This window comes from Podarcis melisellensis (assembly GCF_964234715.1).
Source record: "Podarcis melisellensis genome assembly, chromosome: 10".
In the NCBI taxonomy this organism is placed as follows: Eukaryota; Metazoa; Chordata; class Lepidosauria; order Squamata; family Lacertidae; genus Podarcis; species Podarcis melisellensis.
Genome location: NC_138542.1, coordinates 36,595,495 through 36,613,924, shown reverse-complemented (window position 1 = coordinate 36,613,924; position 18,430 = coordinate 36,595,495). Strand labels below are relative to the sequence as shown.

At 43.8% G+C, this 18,430-nt stretch overlaps 1 protein-coding gene across 3 annotated transcripts in view; it reads left to right on the top strand.

The window, feature by feature from the left end:
• The first annotated feature begins 6,887 nt into the window (after positions 1 to 6,887).
• PPFIA2 (PTPRF interacting protein alpha 2) overlaps positions 6,888 to 18,430 on the top strand; it is a 266,490-nt gene continuing 254,947 nt past the window's right edge. The window contains exons 1-2 of one of the 3 annotated variants that reach the window (XM_081926581.1): positions 6,888 to 7,150; positions 16,659 to 16,909. In XM_081926581.1, the coding sequence (XP_081782707.1) occupies positions 16,661 to 16,909 (249 nt within the window). In that variant the 5' untranslated portion in view covers positions 6,888 to 7,150; positions 16,659 to 16,660. The remainder of the gene's footprint in view (positions 7,151 to 16,658; positions 16,910 to 18,430) is intronic. The other 2 variants (XM_081926574.1, XM_081926575.1) reach the window with 2 other exon arrangements.

Genomic DNA, 18,430 nt, shown 5'->3' with positions numbered 1-18,430 from the left:
CACTGGTTTGGGCTGTGGTCCGTGTGTTTTCATTCTTTGCTATTAAGAGGTAGGTGGTCCATCTTAATTTAACAGACTGCTTTTCCTCTCCATGCTTCAGATCAAAGAAGTAGAGTCAAGGAGAGAGGAAAAATGATTCCTATCCTTCAGCTTGAATGTTGCCTTTTCTTCATCCCAGGAAAACTGCCAGCTCAGGCGTGGTCTTTTTGGGCAGAGATACCCAGGTTAGTGCCTTCAAGATGTTGTTGAACTACATTTCCCATCTTCCCCGGCTATAAGCCATGCTGTCTTGGGCTGATGGGAGTTGTTGTCTCACAACATCTGGCAGACACTGCATTGGCTAGCCTTGTTTTAGGGCGAAGACTCTGTTCAGCATGTGCAGCACTAAAAGGGGGCTTTGATGTGCATTTTAACAACATGTTGCATCCATCTTGAGAGCAGACTCCCGCTCCTTAAATTGCTTGTTCTCATTTGTGTGGCTAATTCTGCATGTGTACAGTCAAGACAATATGCACATAAATACCATGTGCTGATTTGGGAAATGTGTGGGATTGAAAACAATAGATAAAGCAATGCAAAAATAAGATAAATAATAGAATCAATAAATTGGATTTAGGGGATTGTGGTCAGGACTCCTGTTTTTTGGCTGGCCATAATTCCCCAGCCCCAGTGCTGGATTTCCACACAAACTAAGTAGGCTGTATACAGATGATGGCCTCAGATTATAATGGGCCTCTAAATACAAGAGGGGAAAACAATCTTAAATTTCAATAACTTTGCTCTAAAAAAAAACCCTAATCACAAAATTATGTTAAATGTTATGTCATATGTAGGACACATGCAGTGCACATTGTATTGGCTGTTCCATTTTGTAAGTAATGAGTTTTGTGTTTAACTGCCCTCGTGTTGCTGAACTTTTAAAAGTTTTCATACATGCTAAGTAGCAGATCATAAGGGTGTTTTCATATAAAGGTGCGGTATTTCGTATATAAATAGGCTTATTGCAAGATGCAACTTTGAGTTAGGTCGTTTGTTTTTTGTTGCACCCGTGCCTATGTACTGGTATATATGCAAATGTAAAAGTTAATTATTTCAATTTTCATTGTCCTGTCTGTTAGAATAATGTCATGAGGCCTCTTATACTTGATATAGCTTAAGGCCTCAGCGCAGGCTAATTCAACCCTGCCCAGCACCCAAAATCAAAGGCCTAGGTAGCTCAAGTGATATATCAGCAGAACAGTACACATATATATGCACACTTCCACCTGCCACACGGAATTCCACCCCCTCCCTTTTCTAACTACACACACTATGGCATGGGGCCATATTTATTCGACTAGAGGAAAGAAAATTTTTATTGCTTGAAGAGACCAGGAGATCATTTATTCACTTCAGGGAATCTTCTCTCTTGCTTTACATGGCCTTTTTAATAAAGAAAAGAAATAGAGTTCTTCGGTTAGGCTACTCTAATTCCAGAGTTATTACAAAAGTAATTATAAAGGTTATACATGACATGTTATTACAGCTTTGGTTTGTTATTCCCAATGACTTACCGAACCAGGCTGCCCAATTCTAACTATATTTATTTGAAAGCAAGTGGTGATGGGTTTCATAACGAACTTCCACCAGTAAAGGGATTAGGATTATAAAGCTAAAGGCCGCAGTTGATTGAATCAGCCGTTTGAGCAGGAAGCTGCCTGACTCCACTCTGGCAGGCAGCAGCTCTCCAAGATCTCAGGCAGAGATATTTTAGTCTTTCCTTCATCCATTCAACAAGATTTATAGATTGTTGAATAATAATAATAATAATAATAATAATAATAATAATCTCAAAGTTGCTTGCATGATAGAGTATAGACTATTCATAAGCAAATACTGATAAAACATTTCCCACCTGGTTCTTTTATTATTACCCAAACAAGTTTTCTGGGTGGTTTCCATAAGCAATAAAACACAAAAAAGCAATCCACTTTAAACTAACAGCATAAAATTTAAACCAGCACACAACACAGAGCAAAGGGGAATGTGGTGGGGGGAAATGGAAGCACCCAACAGATAGCCATAAAAAAGCCGGGGGGGGACAGGGTGGTCTTTTCCTGGTGCCTTAAAGACCCCAGAGTAGGCAGGTCACTCCAGAAAGGGCGTTCCATTAGCTCCAAAAGCAGAGAGGCCAGAGATTGATCCTTATACCTTCTCTACACAGAGCATGAGCTTTATCATGCAACTATAACCCTCCCCCTTTATTCTTAGGTCAAATCCACACCATACATTTAAAACACATTACTTCCCCGAATAATCCCCTTGGTAGTGTACCCCTCACAGTGCTCCAGTTCTCAGGACCCTTAACCAACCACAGTCCACAGGATACTTCGGGGGGATGCAATGAGCTTTAAATGGATGGTGTGCACAAAAGGAGATGAAATTACATCCCATGCGATTATAAGCTTCTGAACAACTCTGCATGATTAAGTATGTTGCACAGCCTGAACATTTTCACATACCGTATCTGAGGGAACTTTTAGTCTGATCAGTTGCTGGATGAGAGGTTGCCCAGGAGCCCTGGTTAAGCAGCCACTCTTTCTCCGAGGAAGTGTAGATGGCAAAGTATAATTTTCAACAACTTGTCTTCTTAAGAAGTGTATAACAGCACTTGCAGATCTTTCAGGCCCTTGATCTACAATACTATGCCACACTACAATAAAACATGATGGGATGACTCCTCCAAAGCACAACCTATAATATCAGAACTTTGCTAATTCCCATGAGTGTAAATACTCAGTCTGGAGGTTCAGCAGCTGGCTGCTGCAGGGATAGAAATGGACAGGGAAAACTCTCTCTCTCTATATATAATTTTTTTATTAAATTTTGAATACTTATTTAAACATCCTTAAATTATCAATGATTTCCCTTCTTCTCTTTCCGTGGTACATTTTGCATACCATACATCCCAGCATATTTTACATAAACTAAACCATTCAGTATTCCATTATTACACCCATCAAAACTAATTTACACTGTTGAATTTATCTTAATGCTGCCAACGTTTTCAAGTGAACACATTCCCCTCCATATATTCAATAAACATTTTCCCATCTTCTCTAAACGTATGTTCTCCTCTTATTCTATATGTTAAGTCTGCAAGCTGCTCATATTCCATCAGCTTAAAAGGTAAAGGTAAAGGTACCCCTGCCCGTACGGGCCAGTCTTGACAGACTCTGGGGTTGTGCGCCCATCTCACTTAAGAGGCCAGGGGCCAGTGCTGTCCGGAGACACTTCCGGGTCACGTGGCCAGCGTGACATCGCTGCTCTGGCGAGCCAGAGCCGCACACAGAAACGCCGTTTACCTTCCCGCTGGTAAGCGGTCCCTATTTATCTACTTGCACCCGGAGGTGCTTTCGAACTGCTAGGTTGGCAGGCGCGGGGACCGAGCAGCGGGAGCGCACCCCGCCGCAGGGATTCGAACCGCCGACCTAGGCGCTGAGGCTTTAACCCACAGCGCCACCTGCGTCCACCATTCAAAACTAGAGTAGATGGATGCCTGGTCCAACCCACAGATGTTAATGCTCTTATGAATCTAGTACCAGTGTACATATGTGTATGGAAGCACCTAGGCTTGCACGCTTCTTTGAATTCTACCATAAGTGGCTCAGAACATGGAAAAAGATGAAGCAAAAGTCACATGCATTTAAAACCTTGGGCTTCGCAAAAATAATCCTAGAAACTGTAGTTTACCCACTCACACACGCCAGAGTTTCACTTCCCAGCACCCTTAAGGTACAGTTCCCATGACAGAGGGGAAACCATGTGCTTGAAATGTGGGTTAAATGTGCTTTAAAGGGGATGGTGTGGACATCGGTGGTCCCAACATACCTGCCTATGGTGGATGAGCAGGAAGAGGCTGCAATTCTTTGCACCCTTAGTTAGGCACAAAACTCCCATGCAATTCAGTGGGATTTACTTCTGAGTAATAGGTACGCGGGTGGTGCTGTGGGTTAAACCACGGAGCCTAGGACTTGCCGATCAGAAGGTCGGCAGTTCAAATCCCCGCGACGGGGTGAGCTCCCGTTGGTCAGTCCCTGCTCCTGCCAACCTAGCAGTTCAAAAGCACGTCAAAGTGCAAGTAGATAAATAGGTACCGCTCCGGCGGGAAGGTAAATGGCGTTTCTGTGCACTGCTCTGGTTCACCAGAGGCTTAGTCATGCTGGCCACATGACCCGGAAACTGTACACCGGCTCCCTTGGCCAATAAAGCGAGATGAGTGCCGCAACCCCAGAGTTGGTCACGACTGGACCTAATGGTCAGGGCCCCCTTTACCTTTACTTTAACCAGGGTACACCAGGGATGAAACTAGGTTTTATTTCACCTGGGTCAAACACCCAGTTTGGCACCCTCAAACTACCTACACTTCACTCCTATGACCACCTAACGGAAGTGAGACTCATCGACGTCTGTAGTATAGGATTTCATTTTTGGCTGATTTTATTTGGCAACAGAACTTCTGCAGGACTTCCTGCCGACTTACACGTCCTTGAGCTCTCGTTTGCTCCAGCCCCATCTGCATGAAGGAGAAACCCGTGCCCTAAAGTGAAGACAAAACAAAAAAGCCTTATTTTGTATGGTGTTTTTTTTTTTTTCAAAAGCGGGGAAAGTGTTGTCGCGGGCTACCTAGCCGCCGCTCCTTCTTGCCTTGCCATCTCTCCCTCTCCTAACAACCGGCCGTCCTTGGGGAGGGAGGGGGCGGATGGCGGAGCATCCGAGCTGTGAAAACGCCGCGGCAGCATCTGGGGAACTGGCTGCGTGCGTGAGGCAGAGAGAGAAGCCGACGTGATTACTTCAGAATTTATTTAAAGACTGGTGGAAACCACTGCAGCAGCTTCCAGGGGAAACCCCAAGCCTTGAGAAAGGGAGGGATTGCATACCGTACACGCCTTCCGCTCCCCGGATTCCCACGTCCCGCAAACTCCCGAGTCAGTCAGTGAACTGATCTCTTGCTTCGCTCCCCTCGCAGGCATTCCTGGGCGGCTTCCCAGCAGATCTCCCTCTCCTTGTCAGATGATATAGCAGCGGCTCTCCGAAGATTACAGGGAAGGGAGGGAAAGAAGGGAATGTCCCCTTTGGCTCCTCGGATTAGATCAACCCGGTGGCTTTGTCGTTGTAATAGCCTCTTGGAGATAAATTATCCACGCAGTGATAATTATAGAGATGTATGAAAATAACAGGGGAGGGGGGATTAGCGAAAGCAAGGAATAGGAAAAAAGCAAGATACCTTAAACTGAGCCAGACCATTGGTCCATCTAGTTCAGTGTTGGCTACACAGACTGGCAGCAGCACCTCCAGGGCCGATTTTAGGTTTGATGAGGCCCTAAGCTACTGAAGGTAATGGGGCCTTTTATATGTCCAGCTGTTCTTGGTCAACAACAAATTGTCGCTATTTTTTGTGTTGAATATATGCTATATGGTAATTTACGGACCTAATAGGTATCTAAAGCCATTTGCACGCAAAATACTGTATGTATTTTATCAAAGTAATTGATATAGAAATGAGCAAACCAGTGATATTTTAGGGAGCAGGCTAGCAGCTACTTACATCATAGGAGCCTACACAACACCAAACACTGTTGCTGTAGGTAGGTTTTATTTTACTTGTTTTTTATCTTATATTTTAGAAATGCACATCCAGGTGTGTTTTTTTCCTTTAAATTTCTTTGGGGCCCCCAAGAGAGTGGGGCCCTAAACTATAGCTTGTTTAGCTTATATGTAAATCCGGCACTGAGCACCGCAGGCGGGCAGACTGGGGAGATTCCCAGCCCCACCTGGAGATACCAGGGACTGAGGCAGAGTGGTATAGTGGCTAGAGTGTCAGACGACGACCTGGGAGATCAGGGTTCGAATCCCCCACTCGATGAGGCTGGGCTAGTCACTGCCTCTCAGCCTAACCTGCCTCACAGGGTTGTCGTTGTTGGGATTAAATGAGGAGGGAAGGAGAGTGTGAGCCACCCTGGAGAAAAAGGTGAGGGAGGCGGGGAACTGTTGTACTCCAGAAGGCTCGGAGGGCGCCAGGTTGCCAACACCGCTTTGTTCCATGCCTGAGAACTGTGTGTACCCCTTGAGGGCGAAAGAAAGGCAGGGTGTGTGTGTGTGTGTGTGTTACATGATGTAGGGAAATATGGAACTACAATATGCGGCTCTCTTGCTGACGGCCGATATGGATTTCCTGAAATATTTGTGCATTAGGGAAGGGGTGGTGGTGGTTATTCCTCAATGAATGCATGCACCTGTTCATCATCAGAGTTGATTTTCAGCCTTTCTGGTAATGATGCGGCGCGAACACTCAGCGGCTGAAGTCCTTAGTTAACGAAACCCGCAGCAACTGCGCGGAGCTTTAGGGGCTGCAATCCTATACTCCGCTTACTTGGCAGTGATCTCATCCGAGTTTACCTCCGAGTAGGCATGCATAGGGCTGCGCTTGCTAATTCTGAGAGGAACGCACCGGATCCCTCCTCTATTTCCTTTACCTCTTGCTAAACACCACCGAACAAAGTGCAAAATCCATACATAGGATTGTGCTGCGCGGGTAAGGAACGCAGCTTGCCCGATTTTCTAGCCATTGTAAAAAAGTATATATCGCAGGCCATTCCAGCTGTCACTCCCCAAAGTTTAATTCCAAGAAAAGCAAAATCCCTGCTTTCTTTCTCCCCCCCCCCTTAATCCGCTGACTTTCCCAGCCACGGAGGGGGGGGGGGAGAGAAAAAAGGCTGCTGGAGCTTTAAGAGCCGCCTCTCCCCCCTCTCCTCCTCCTAACAATGGTCTCAACCGCGCTCTAGCTCCTCAAAGCAAAAAAAATTGTAATATGCCATTTTTTCCCCATGGATGTTTCCCCCTTTCGGCTGCCGACGAAGTGACAGGCGGAGGAAAATGCTGAGGTGCCGCCGAGCCGCTCCTGCTGGCGGCCGAAGCGGGTGGCGGGCTGCGCTGGGGCTGCCTTCCCTGAGCAGGAGCGGCGGCGGCGGCGTTGGTCCTGGCAGCCTTGCCCGGGAGGCGAGTGGAGGGGCGGCGGCGGCGGCGGCGCCCGGCTGTGTGTGAGCGCCCAGCGGAGCCAGGGCGAGGACCACCGATTCCCGAGAGACGCGCGGAGAAGACCAAGCTTTAGGTATGTTGCAAAACCAGAGGGCAAAGGCAGATCTCAAATGCCGCCCCCCCCCGCACATCCCATTGCAAAGGGAAAGGGAAGGTGGTGGGGAATCAGCCGGGGCTGCTGCCTTTTAAAGATCCTCCTTGGAAATGGAGATCCCAGTCTTTCAATGAAGTCAACTTCTTAAGGCTATTTTATTCCCTTAAAGGATGGGTTGGGTTTCTGGGTGGCAGATGTTACAGCTGCAAGACTTAGCTCTTAATACCAAGACTTGCTGGTGGAGGGGGGGGTGCGGATAAGTGGAAAGGATCTCTCTCGATTTCCAACCCTCCACGTTCTTCTTCTTCTTTTAATTTTTCAAAGGTGATCTCACAGTTCAGCTGAAGCAGCGCGGGAGGGAAGGAGTTAACTAGGAGGAGAAAGATGCATGCAGTGTGCAAGTCAGACAATGGCACGGATTTTCCTCCAGGAATTGCTCTCCGTGGGTGAAGTGAGGTGTAGCTGACAGCATCTGGAAAGGGGAAGGTGGGAGGGGGGGCGGGAGAGGGAGAAGAAAATCGCAGGAATTGCTGGGCGCTGCAAGAGCAGCAGCAGCGGCGGCGGCGTCTCTTTGGAGGTGCTGTAAATATGGTTGGGTGAAGTAGTATCCGAAGGGCAGGGTGAGTTCCTGCTGATGATGTCACGGCAGGCACGGAGCGAAGGGGGGTGGCGCGGATGTAGCCGAAGGGGCAAAGTAGCTCGTGCAATTAAAGACTTGGCTTCCCTGAATGGAGAAATGAAATTGCACGCAGAGTTCTCAAGGGAAGGGTTTAGCAAGAAGAGCGGAAAGTCACCTTATAGTACCATCTTCGGAATATAGAAGAAACCACACCCCTCCCACACCCTGAGCCTTTGAAACTGGAAGCCTTAAAGGTGAACTATAGCTGAACGGTAGTGTGATAAGAAGGGAGCCTTTGTTGAGCTGTCAGTTGTGCTCACAAATTGCTCCTCTCACATCCCTACAATTAAAAAAGGAAGAATGGCAATGAACATGTGCCAGGGAACAAACGTGACTGACCTGTAGAGCGAATATTACTCTTCTGATTTCTGAGCTTTTCTTTTCACCTGGGGCATATGATATCAAGAGGTAGAGAGAAGCTGGTGGGTGGGGTCAAAATGAAAGAACTAGGATTGACTTGCTGTGCTGTTTGCAGAGGTTTCACACACACACACACACACACACACACACAGACACACAGACCATCCTCTCCATGGTAGTGATTCAGAATAAAAAGAAATTTTGATCAAATTAAGGATTCATACAGGTTGCCTTTTGCACATCAGAAAGCCCCAAAGTTGCGGTCTGTAATGGTCTGTTGTTTGGGGTGGAGTGGATATATACCATTATATAATTGCTTCCTTATGGTAACTTTGAATTATGCAAGTTGTTTTAATTTCCCATGCATCTTGGAATAGTAAATCTCATCACTGGACTTAATGGTTAATTTACTTTACCAACTGCTCTAGCTGATGTGTTGCAGTTTGCACTAAACCATGTATGTGCACTTTGTGTACCAGAGTAGGCCCATTGAAATTAATACACATGACTGACATAGGGTTATTAACTTCAGTGGGTCTACTCTGAGCAGGACTAGCATTGAATACTACCCATAGCACTTTGTACAATAATGTAAAACACATTGATAAAAATTGCTTTTATAGAAAAACCAGTCATCTCAAATGGTGCTTTCTGATAGTACTAGTACTGTATTGTGAAACCATATCCTGGGGCAGGCTCAGTAGCAGAGCACATGTTCTGATTGCAAAAGGTCCCCAGTTCCATCCCTAATATTTCCAGTTAAATATTTAAAGTTAAAGATTTCTGGTTTGGGAATGACCTCCGCTGAGATGTTGGAGTCACATGGACCAGTGATGGATATGTTACCCAAGAAATGTTGGAGTTTTCTTGTTCCAGATAGACAACTGTGCCCTTTCCCAAGATATGCCATTCCCCCAGTGGCGTAGCGTGGGTTGTCAGCACCCGGGGCAAGGCAAGTAATTTGCGCCCCCTAACCCGTGGATTTGCACCCCCTAACCCGTGGATTTGCACCCCTAACCGGGGCCCCAGATGTTGCACCCGGTGCAGCTGGCCCCCCCTGCACCCTCCACGCTATGCCACTGCATTCCCCTCCCACAGGTTCACAGAATGGACGAGAAGGAAAGGGGTACAGGGGGTTATCTAGTCCAATCCCCTGCAAGGCAGAAGTTTTTTGCCCCACCCACAACTCTGAGATTGTCTCATGCTGTACCAGCTGAGCTATCTTTTCCTACCCAAGTGTTCTGTGGTCACTGAGCATGCTCAGTCCTGATTGGGATGTCTTCTAGTTTCTCCTCTCACCACAAAAACTTGTCTTCCTCTTTTTTATATATTATGGGGTTCCCCCAAGCCTCCTGATAAGAGGAATTATTGTGTGGGAGTGGTGCCATTTTTGCTAAAGAAAGATGAACGTTCAGGCTGGGTTACTGATCAGTGATTTAAAATGCAGCCGAGTCCTCCTTTTTCTGAATTTGAATTGAAGCAGGTTTGGGGAAAACACAGCAAAATGCAGTATTTCATAAGAAACAGCAAGGTAGATAGGGATTGTATCAAACCAGGAGCACACTGGATGCAGAGTATATGAGAGTGTGTGACCACTTCAGAGAGAAGGAGTTCACTATTTTGATGGTTGATATTGTCCAGCTGAAAGTTCGCCAAAGGGCCTACGTTAACTTTTGACTATTGCCCCTTATAGGAATCTCATTACTTCCAGAAATGCAATATTCTTTATTGACAGAACTGATGCATGCAAACCTAAAGAGATCACGGAAAAGAATTCATATTTGAATTCACCATTAAACAATTTTTGCGGTGTAAAAAAAGGTCCAAGAAATTTAGTCACAAAATCCAAGTTTTAAGCTTGATCTAGGATTCTTCATTTGCTCAGCTTTGCATCCCTAACAAATGAATTACAGGATCTCCAAGAGCTGGACATTGTGAACGAAACATTAATTCCATGAGATGTGCAGTCAATCAAGACTAGCTGAAGTGGAATTAGATGCTCATGTTAATATGAAAAGTCGTGAATTCCTTGATTAGTGCCCAACTCAAATTGTCACTCTGTACCTTTCTCATGCTATGTCAGATTGAGTTTCTTACTGACTTATTTTGTAATTCTATTTGCTAGGAGAAAATACATCTCTGGGGGAACCCCCCCCAATCCCATTTGTTTCTTTGTTCTGCAATAAAGAACAAACAGTGGCATTAAAAGAATTTCAGACCAATAACCACAGAGCCCTGTGCTTCATTATCTCTGTCTTGCCGTCCTTTCAAGTCGTCTTGTAAGGTGAAGGCACTTGATAGGTTTGTGAGCTTCGATGTAAGTGTGTTAATCAATTACATCACCAGAACCTTTTAATGAATCCAAAGATCAACAGTTAAGAGTATGGTTGGTGAAAGCCTGCTCTAGAAGAAAGGGCACACATGGTATATTATTGGATAGATTCCCTCCCTCCCTCATTTTTACTAAACATCTGAACCTTCCTCGGTTAAGCTTAATGTGAAAATCTATCTTAGTATACATATTTTTCCAGAAAGATGCTGACAGTCACTAAATAATATCTTTTTTTTTCTACTTAATTCAGATATATCATTGCGAAGGCATAACAACCTCAAATTACAGGAGTAATTTTAAAACTGCAGTATGCAATCCCTTTCCCATAGATGTAAATAGCACAAGTCCTATGCATTTTAATAGAGTTAGGTTGTAATTGATTTATGAACACTCTTGGGGGTTAAAGAGTGTTGTTGTTTTTAATTCCTCTTTCTTTCTTATTTAAAAGTGACTTTTAGGAGAAACTCCACTATTGAGATTAATTTAAACAATAGAGTTGGACGAGATCTCTAAGATCTTAGAGCAAACTCCCTGACGGTGCAGGAAATCAGCTGCTATGGCAGCTCTGTTAGGTTACCATCTAGTCTCTGCTTAATCATTCATTTCTTATAATATTTTAGATTCCATTTAAATATCTTTAGAGGAGAGTGCCTGTGCTTATGTAGCCAGAACATCAGCACTCAAGCACACAAGGCAGCTGTTAGCAGACTCAGTGGAACCCTGATATTTGCAGAAGTACAAAGCATCTTGGAGGAGAGGGGGAAGAAAGCCCACTGCTCCTCCAAAGGGCAGCTGTTCTTTGTGATTTGGAGGCAATGAGCACACTTTGGGGTGAAGAAGGCTATAGGTTTTATTCACGCGCAACAAGAATCAGCAAACAGCACACATAGAACTGAGTGACTGGAGAAAGAAAAGAGAAGAAACAACACATGAATATAAAAAAGTAGAGCAAACTACCTCATTGTCTGGATAGGTCATGTCCCCAGGGACGGCGGGAGAGAGCTGTCCACAGAAATCAAGATTTTAATCAAGTTGGGGTGGTGCACTAGCAGGCCCTCCCCACAAGTGCCCTCAAAAGGTATCAGCAGCAAAGGAAAAAGCGTTCCAGCTCTTTCTAACTCTGTTCTTACCTGGTGTGAGACTTTTGAAATGAATGCTAATGCACATTCAAAAGCAAGTGCCCTTTATTGCCTTTATTGTGGCCTGGAAGGATGTGTGAGTGAGAGAAAAGCATGAGCAACAATCTTGCTGTGTGTCACCTGTATTGCAGGAGAGGTGTTGAACTTGAACTCAGAAAGTAGAAAAATCCTACTCTGATATGCATTGCTTTCATACCCACATTGCAGGTGGAGCGGCACTATTGGGACACAGCACAAGGAGAATGTTAAGCATGTTTTTAACTCACCACCACCACCAGACAAAACCCCCAAAGACACACACTTTCCTGTTTCACACGCATCCGTTTGAACTCAAGAGAAGCTCTGGAAACATTTCTGACCATTTCCTGTTTTCTGGCTAATCAGCTCTCTGCATCACTCTGCCAGTCCTAATCCAGAAGTATACTCTGGTAAAGAGGTCCCTTCCATGTGTCTCTTGGAGGACTACCAGCTTTTCCATTTCCCCTTCTTTCTGTTGTTATCAAGGCAATCTGCATTGAGTGGGGAGGACTGAGGGTGCTCCAGCCCTATCAAATCATACCTTGCTTGGGAGCATGCTCAGAGCTTGTTCCTTGAAGGCTAGATCTCCTCATATCTTTTAGCATGTTCTGTTAACCAGAGAAGCAACAGGGAGTGTTTCCTACTTTGAAGGACATTTTTGTTTTCTTTAGTATTTGTTTCGTGACTTTCCTTGCAAGAGAAGGAAGCAAATAACAGTGATCACAGTGTGAGTCTCTTTCTATAATAAATATGCTTTTCTAAAACTTAATGTTTTTGCATTCATTTTTATGAATTGAATTGGAAGGAGAAATTATGGACATATTTTGCACGTGCTGCAGCAAACTCTGTATTAACAATTTCCCTGCATACACGCATTAAAAACTGCAGCAGCTGCTGTTGGGTAGTGCAGAGCAGGGCAAGCTGATCTAAGCCAAATGCAAGTATTTTCCAGAGTATTTCCAGAACTGGTGTGTGGATCTGCCTCCAGCAAGCCCCTTCCTAATTCTGAATCTCATGTATATGGAGTAATGGAGGGAAATGCTTTTGCCATTATTTCTATATTGGGTGTTTTTGTGACTTTATCTGTCAGTTTCTAAAATGAGAAGTTTGGTCTCTATGACTGTTTGCATATCACATTGACTGACTACCCATCTTCCCCCAAACCTGGACAATATGATTCCTAATCTCAGTTATAAGAGGCTGATTACAATTACTCCGGTGTGAACATGACCAGAGATTATTACACAGCCATGCATTGCAAGTATGTTCTGGTGTGCCTTGGTTCAAATAAAGCAATAATCTTTCATCTGTTGGTCAGAACATTTTGTTCTGTACTTTTAATTTAGATGAAAGAAGTGTTTTATATAATGAAAAGTTAAATTGATTGGCAAGAGAGAGGGGGAAAAAGCATGCAACTTGTAGCAAGTGCTTCTTACATTTAAAAAAGTTTGAGTTTGTTTACTTTTTGGCAATGGATGTGCAGGTGTAGTGTTGAATATGTGAATTCAAAATCTTATGTCATGTGGTATGAAATAATTTCTAAATAAGAGGTATGGAGTCAATCTTGCCTGAAAATCATAGTGGCCCTCTTACATGCAAGCTATTCTCAACTCCACAGATGTGCAGAGAATAACTGATGCTTTTTAGTGAGGAGACAGGAGCACTCAGCACACTTTCCTAATCAAGTCCTGTTATAAGAAAAACAGCAAGGTTAAAAACTGCAGCCCTACCAAGTCAAAATGTTGCCAGCTGCCACTGGCATAGTACACAACAACCCTGCAGTATAGTCAGCTTTTAATATTGCAAGTAACCTTTATTTGGATTTCCAGCCAAAATTCCCATACCTTTCAGTTTGCAGCAGAGGCCAGTCTTTCTGCTTAATTGACCCCTTAGGCATCCTCACAGGACAAATCAAACATTCAGCTGTATGCAGAAGCCTCCTACTCTGTTGACTTGCCTGCAGACCTATTGAACTTTCAAATGTCCAAAACTTTTGTTAAAAAGCCATGATGTAAGACCCAAGCTGAACCATAGGTTCATGTCTTTGATGCTGGGTTTTTTTTTCCACAGCCCTGGGTTAATGCATATATTTGGTGCAAAATGTTGTTACCCTGCTTGAGACCGATAGCAAATTCAGGTGCTGCATTATGACAGCTGTGTAGTGAAAGCAGAGTTGCTGATATTGGCATGCAGGTTTGCAGAAGCAGCAAAAATGATGAGGGGGTGGGATTGAAAGGGCAAGATCTCCCCTCCAAAAGCAGTCCAGTAAGGACTGAGCATGCTCAGTGGCCATAGAATATTGAGTGTCTGTTGAGCAGGGGGAAAGAATGAAAATCTGGAGGAAAGGGAAATGCCGTATCCTACAGCTGATTGCAACATTGAATAGGAGCACTGCAAAATGTAACATTAGTTGTTGTTTACAGGTTCCCCTAATTCCGGGTCTTCCTTTGCTTGAAGAATAAGCTTTCTGGTTTGACCTTGTTGCATTGAAATTGGCCCTAATGTTCATAGATATCAATGGCGTTTGCCTTAAGTGTGCTGTTGGGTCCTTGGGGAGCGCTACCATTTGGCTCTACGGCACTGCGTTTTGTTTCCCCTGCTAGATTGCTGTGCTTTGAGAAGAGAGCAATTACGTGTTTCTTGTGGGATTGCAACCATGGTGAAAAATCTGGAAAGTTACTCATTAGTGGCAAAGAAAAGGTGAAAAAAGAAAAGACAAGACAATGCACTAGGGGTAGAAATATACGTTCATGGATCATGCTTTCATCCACTGCCTCCTACTTCACCCTTGTCCAGCTCAGAACCCATTTAATTGTAACCTTGAACTATCAGGTCTTAAACCTCTGGTGTAACCAAATTAAATACAACTACTTCTAGGTGCCTTGCTCATTATGTGTCCTGAGCATCCCAATTGTATGGTGCACCTAGGATGTCTGCTTCTGAGTCTCTGTTTGCCCCCATGTTAGCTTGCTGGTACCCACACCCAGCCAGCAGTGACTTACCCACATGTGGGAAACATCACAAGAGTAACAAATGCAACAACAGTGGCAATCTCTTTTAAAGCAAAAAAGATGCAGCTACCCACCAATGGCGATTTTGCTCACAGGCATCTCGTGTAACAAGCACACAGTAACAGTACCAATCAACAGGTAGCAATTTGTCACTGTAGCAAGCCTACTAACAGTTCCCAGCTGTCAGGGAGAGTTCTAGGTAGAAGGAACAATAGCAACCACTCTGCCTACCCTCATATTTTTCTATTGCTTTTTATTGTTTTGATATATTTTACCCTTTTAATGTTCATTGCGCAGCCCAGGGAACGTGTGTCGTGTGTGTGCGTGTGGCTATATAAATATAGCCAAACAAAGTGAGCAATGTTCAGCTGTCACACTGAGGCAGCTTAAATAGCCTTCCTAGAGTTCTTATTTCAGGAGAACATTTTTATGTCGCATTTGAAGTTATATGCTGTTTTCCATCAATACACAGAGGCAACAATACGGTTCAGTCAATGCATATTATTAACAAAACAAAGGTACCAAAGTCTTGAGGAAGAACTTTTGGCTTCTGCTTTCTTTGGCTGCCCTGATACAGTTAAAAGGGTGCTGTGGCTAAGGTGGCAGTTATAGGGTTTGGAGACTGAAGTGTGCTATGTGATCTCAGGTATTCTGGCTGAGGCTACGTGGTGTTAAGGTGTAAACAGCAAACTTGTCTGAAGCGCTGTCTGATGCTTCAAAATTTGTGTGTATCTATCCCAGTTGTAAATAACTGAGCCATGTTTATTGGTATGGCTCACTTTCCCACTCAGTCCTTCAAGTACTTTATAAAAGGAATCCAGTCCAAAAGCAGAGATAAAACACCAATATAAGCCACTCGGAATATTAACACACAAGAAGAGTAGAGCATCTAGGAAAAGAACAAGAATGGGAGCCAATAGCATGGGCTAGAATGGCAGAATCACTTGAGATCAAAGGCAAAATAGAATGGTCATGGTTTGATGCTACAGTTGTAATATATGGACGGCATATTAGTTAATAATTTTAGCTAGTACACAGTGATTCTGTTCATTTTCATTTCCTGATGTTTTAAGGTTAATAACCTTCTGAACTAGCATAGAATTTCTAAGAAGTTGGCCATAAATGTTTATTGAGAAATATCCAACAGCATATTGGATTTGTGAAATTACCTTGTGTTGCACAGCACCAGGCACCTTAAGATAGGTTATGATAATTGTGACATTAATTGATTTTCCAAAAGCTACCCTTAGGCTAGGCTGCAACAATCTTGGAACAAATTAGCTTTGTAGAAATGCATTTCTGTCCTCCTCATTTTGAGGAAGGAATTATGTGAAGGGCAATTAGCTTTCTTATTGGAAGAGATCACCTAAGTGGAGGCCTGACTCCAACCTAGGCTACCAAGAAGGGTAGAGCGTTATGACATTTTTAATGTTGACTTTCTGCTGAGTCCAGCGTTGAAGTTGAGCTCTGCTATAGGAAAGTGTTGGGAAGTACTATCTTTGGCAATTAATAGTAGCCATGGGCACCACTACAAACAGCCAGAAGATGGCACGCAGGAGAGTGAGTGGGTGGATAAAGGTCAGATAAAAGAAACGAACTTAGAAAATGAAATCTTTGACATGTTTTCAAAGGACACTGTCTGTGTCAATCTGCTGGTGAGACTTTAAACGTATCCCTCTCCTGAAAGAGGAACACTTCCAGAACTGTGAATTATTAATTGTTATTAATAACTAACAATATTATTAATAATAAATGATTATAATAATTTAATGAATAAATCTATTATTATTATTATTATTATTATTATTATTATTTATTATTATTTTACTGCCAGGAAGGGAGTCAATCTTGAAATGATTGACTTTATTATATATAATAGCTTCCTAGAAGCTATTGGTACTTAGAGGATTATTTTTCATCCCTCCCACCATTTGTTTTTTGCTTTCAGAAATGATGTGTGAAGTGATGCCCACGATAAACGAGGACACCCCGATGAGCCAAAGGGGGTCCCAGAGCAGTGGCTCGGACTCGGATTCTCACTTTGAGCAGCTTATGGTGAATATGCTAGATGAGAGGGACCGTCTCTTGGACACACTTCGAGAGACGCAGGAAAGCCTTTCTCTGGCCCAGCAACGCCTCCAGGATGTCATCTACGATAGAGATGCTCTCCAGCGGCAGCTCAACTCTGCACTGCCCCAGGTACGTTGGGTGTCCATACATTCCCGGTTATTTTAACTCATAAACATTGCGTTTGCAGCACATAATCTCAATGGATAATATATGAGTTCCTTAAAGATCCAGTGTAAGAAGCTACAAAGCACTTTTTGTACGGTTTAACTATTGGACTTAAGCACTGGCACTTAGTCTGCCTAGTTATATATATATATAGGTTCAATAAGAAGGAAATTGAGCCCTTGGATGTGCAAATTGCCTCTGGTTCCATCAGAAAGTCATGTGCCTTGATCCAGAGCTTTATATGTGCTCCAGTGTGCAGATAGAACCACGATGCACTTTAAGCAGTCTTTCTCAAGGAAAGCAAAGCATGTCAATGCATCCCTTTGTAGGCACGATGCTACCCTTACCTCTGAAATGAATGGCAAGACCTTACAGATGGAATGGGGCTGCCCTGCACATGTACTCTGCACATTGGATCTCTTCTCCTTAACAGGTTTGCTGCATTTAGATGACGATGACGATGTCAAAGTTTACTTTAAACTTAATTGCTGCAAGACAGGAAACAACATGAATGTATCTATTTGAGGAAGGAATAGAATGTATCTATTGATTGATTCAGGGACAGTGTACAATCTAATATCAATGCAATACAAACATAAAAGTAATAAAAACTTACGCCAATTAATAGAATGTACCTGGTAAATTAGTCTAAGGGAAAGGATGCTCTTTATCTGAGCCAAATCAGGCATAGGGTAGCCTAACATCAAAGCCATGCCAATGCATGCCCACCCCACAGAAAACCATATTGGGAAGCTTGGAGAGCAATGCAGCCCCGCTGCCCATTGCCTGCCACTACTGCACACAGTGTCACAGACGAGATTGCAAATATATTTCCCATGCAAATAGAGGCATGTATTCAATTCTCGGCAACTCTGCTCAAGCTTCACCTTCCAGCTTTTCCACTGACTTTTTTTTTAAAGCTCCCTGATACTATTTATATCAGAGCCTCAAAGCTACAGTCTTTAAGATGCAGTTGCAAACCACATGCAAGCAGTTGCAAAATGTACAGGGACTTCTTGCATACAGCAAGGAACACAAGTCTCTTTGCTGAGCTATTTCTACCCCCTTGCTTTGATCTTGCAGCATTGCAATTGCATCAGACATCAAGTTGCATAGTATCAAAACCCTCCCCTCCCCTCTCTCTGCTGCTTTCCATTACACATCTGATGGGCAAGGGCGGTGGTCCCAGGGGTCCGGTGAAATACCTGCTTTCACAGGTGTCTAGAAGAGGGAGTATCAGTGAATCCAGATGCAGCCATTCCAACAGGACAAATGCTATGCTGGAAAATGCTTCTTCTTAAAGGTCTAAGAGCCATGTTGTCCTGTGTTCCTCATGCACTCTGGTCCCAAAACAAACATACTATGGTGTGAAGGAAAGGACTGAGTGTATTTAAACCATGACTGAGTGTCTAGAGGTGTCCAGCATGGGCTACAAGGGGCTGGAGGGGGGGATGTTTCCCTTTATTTATATGGGTGTACAGATCT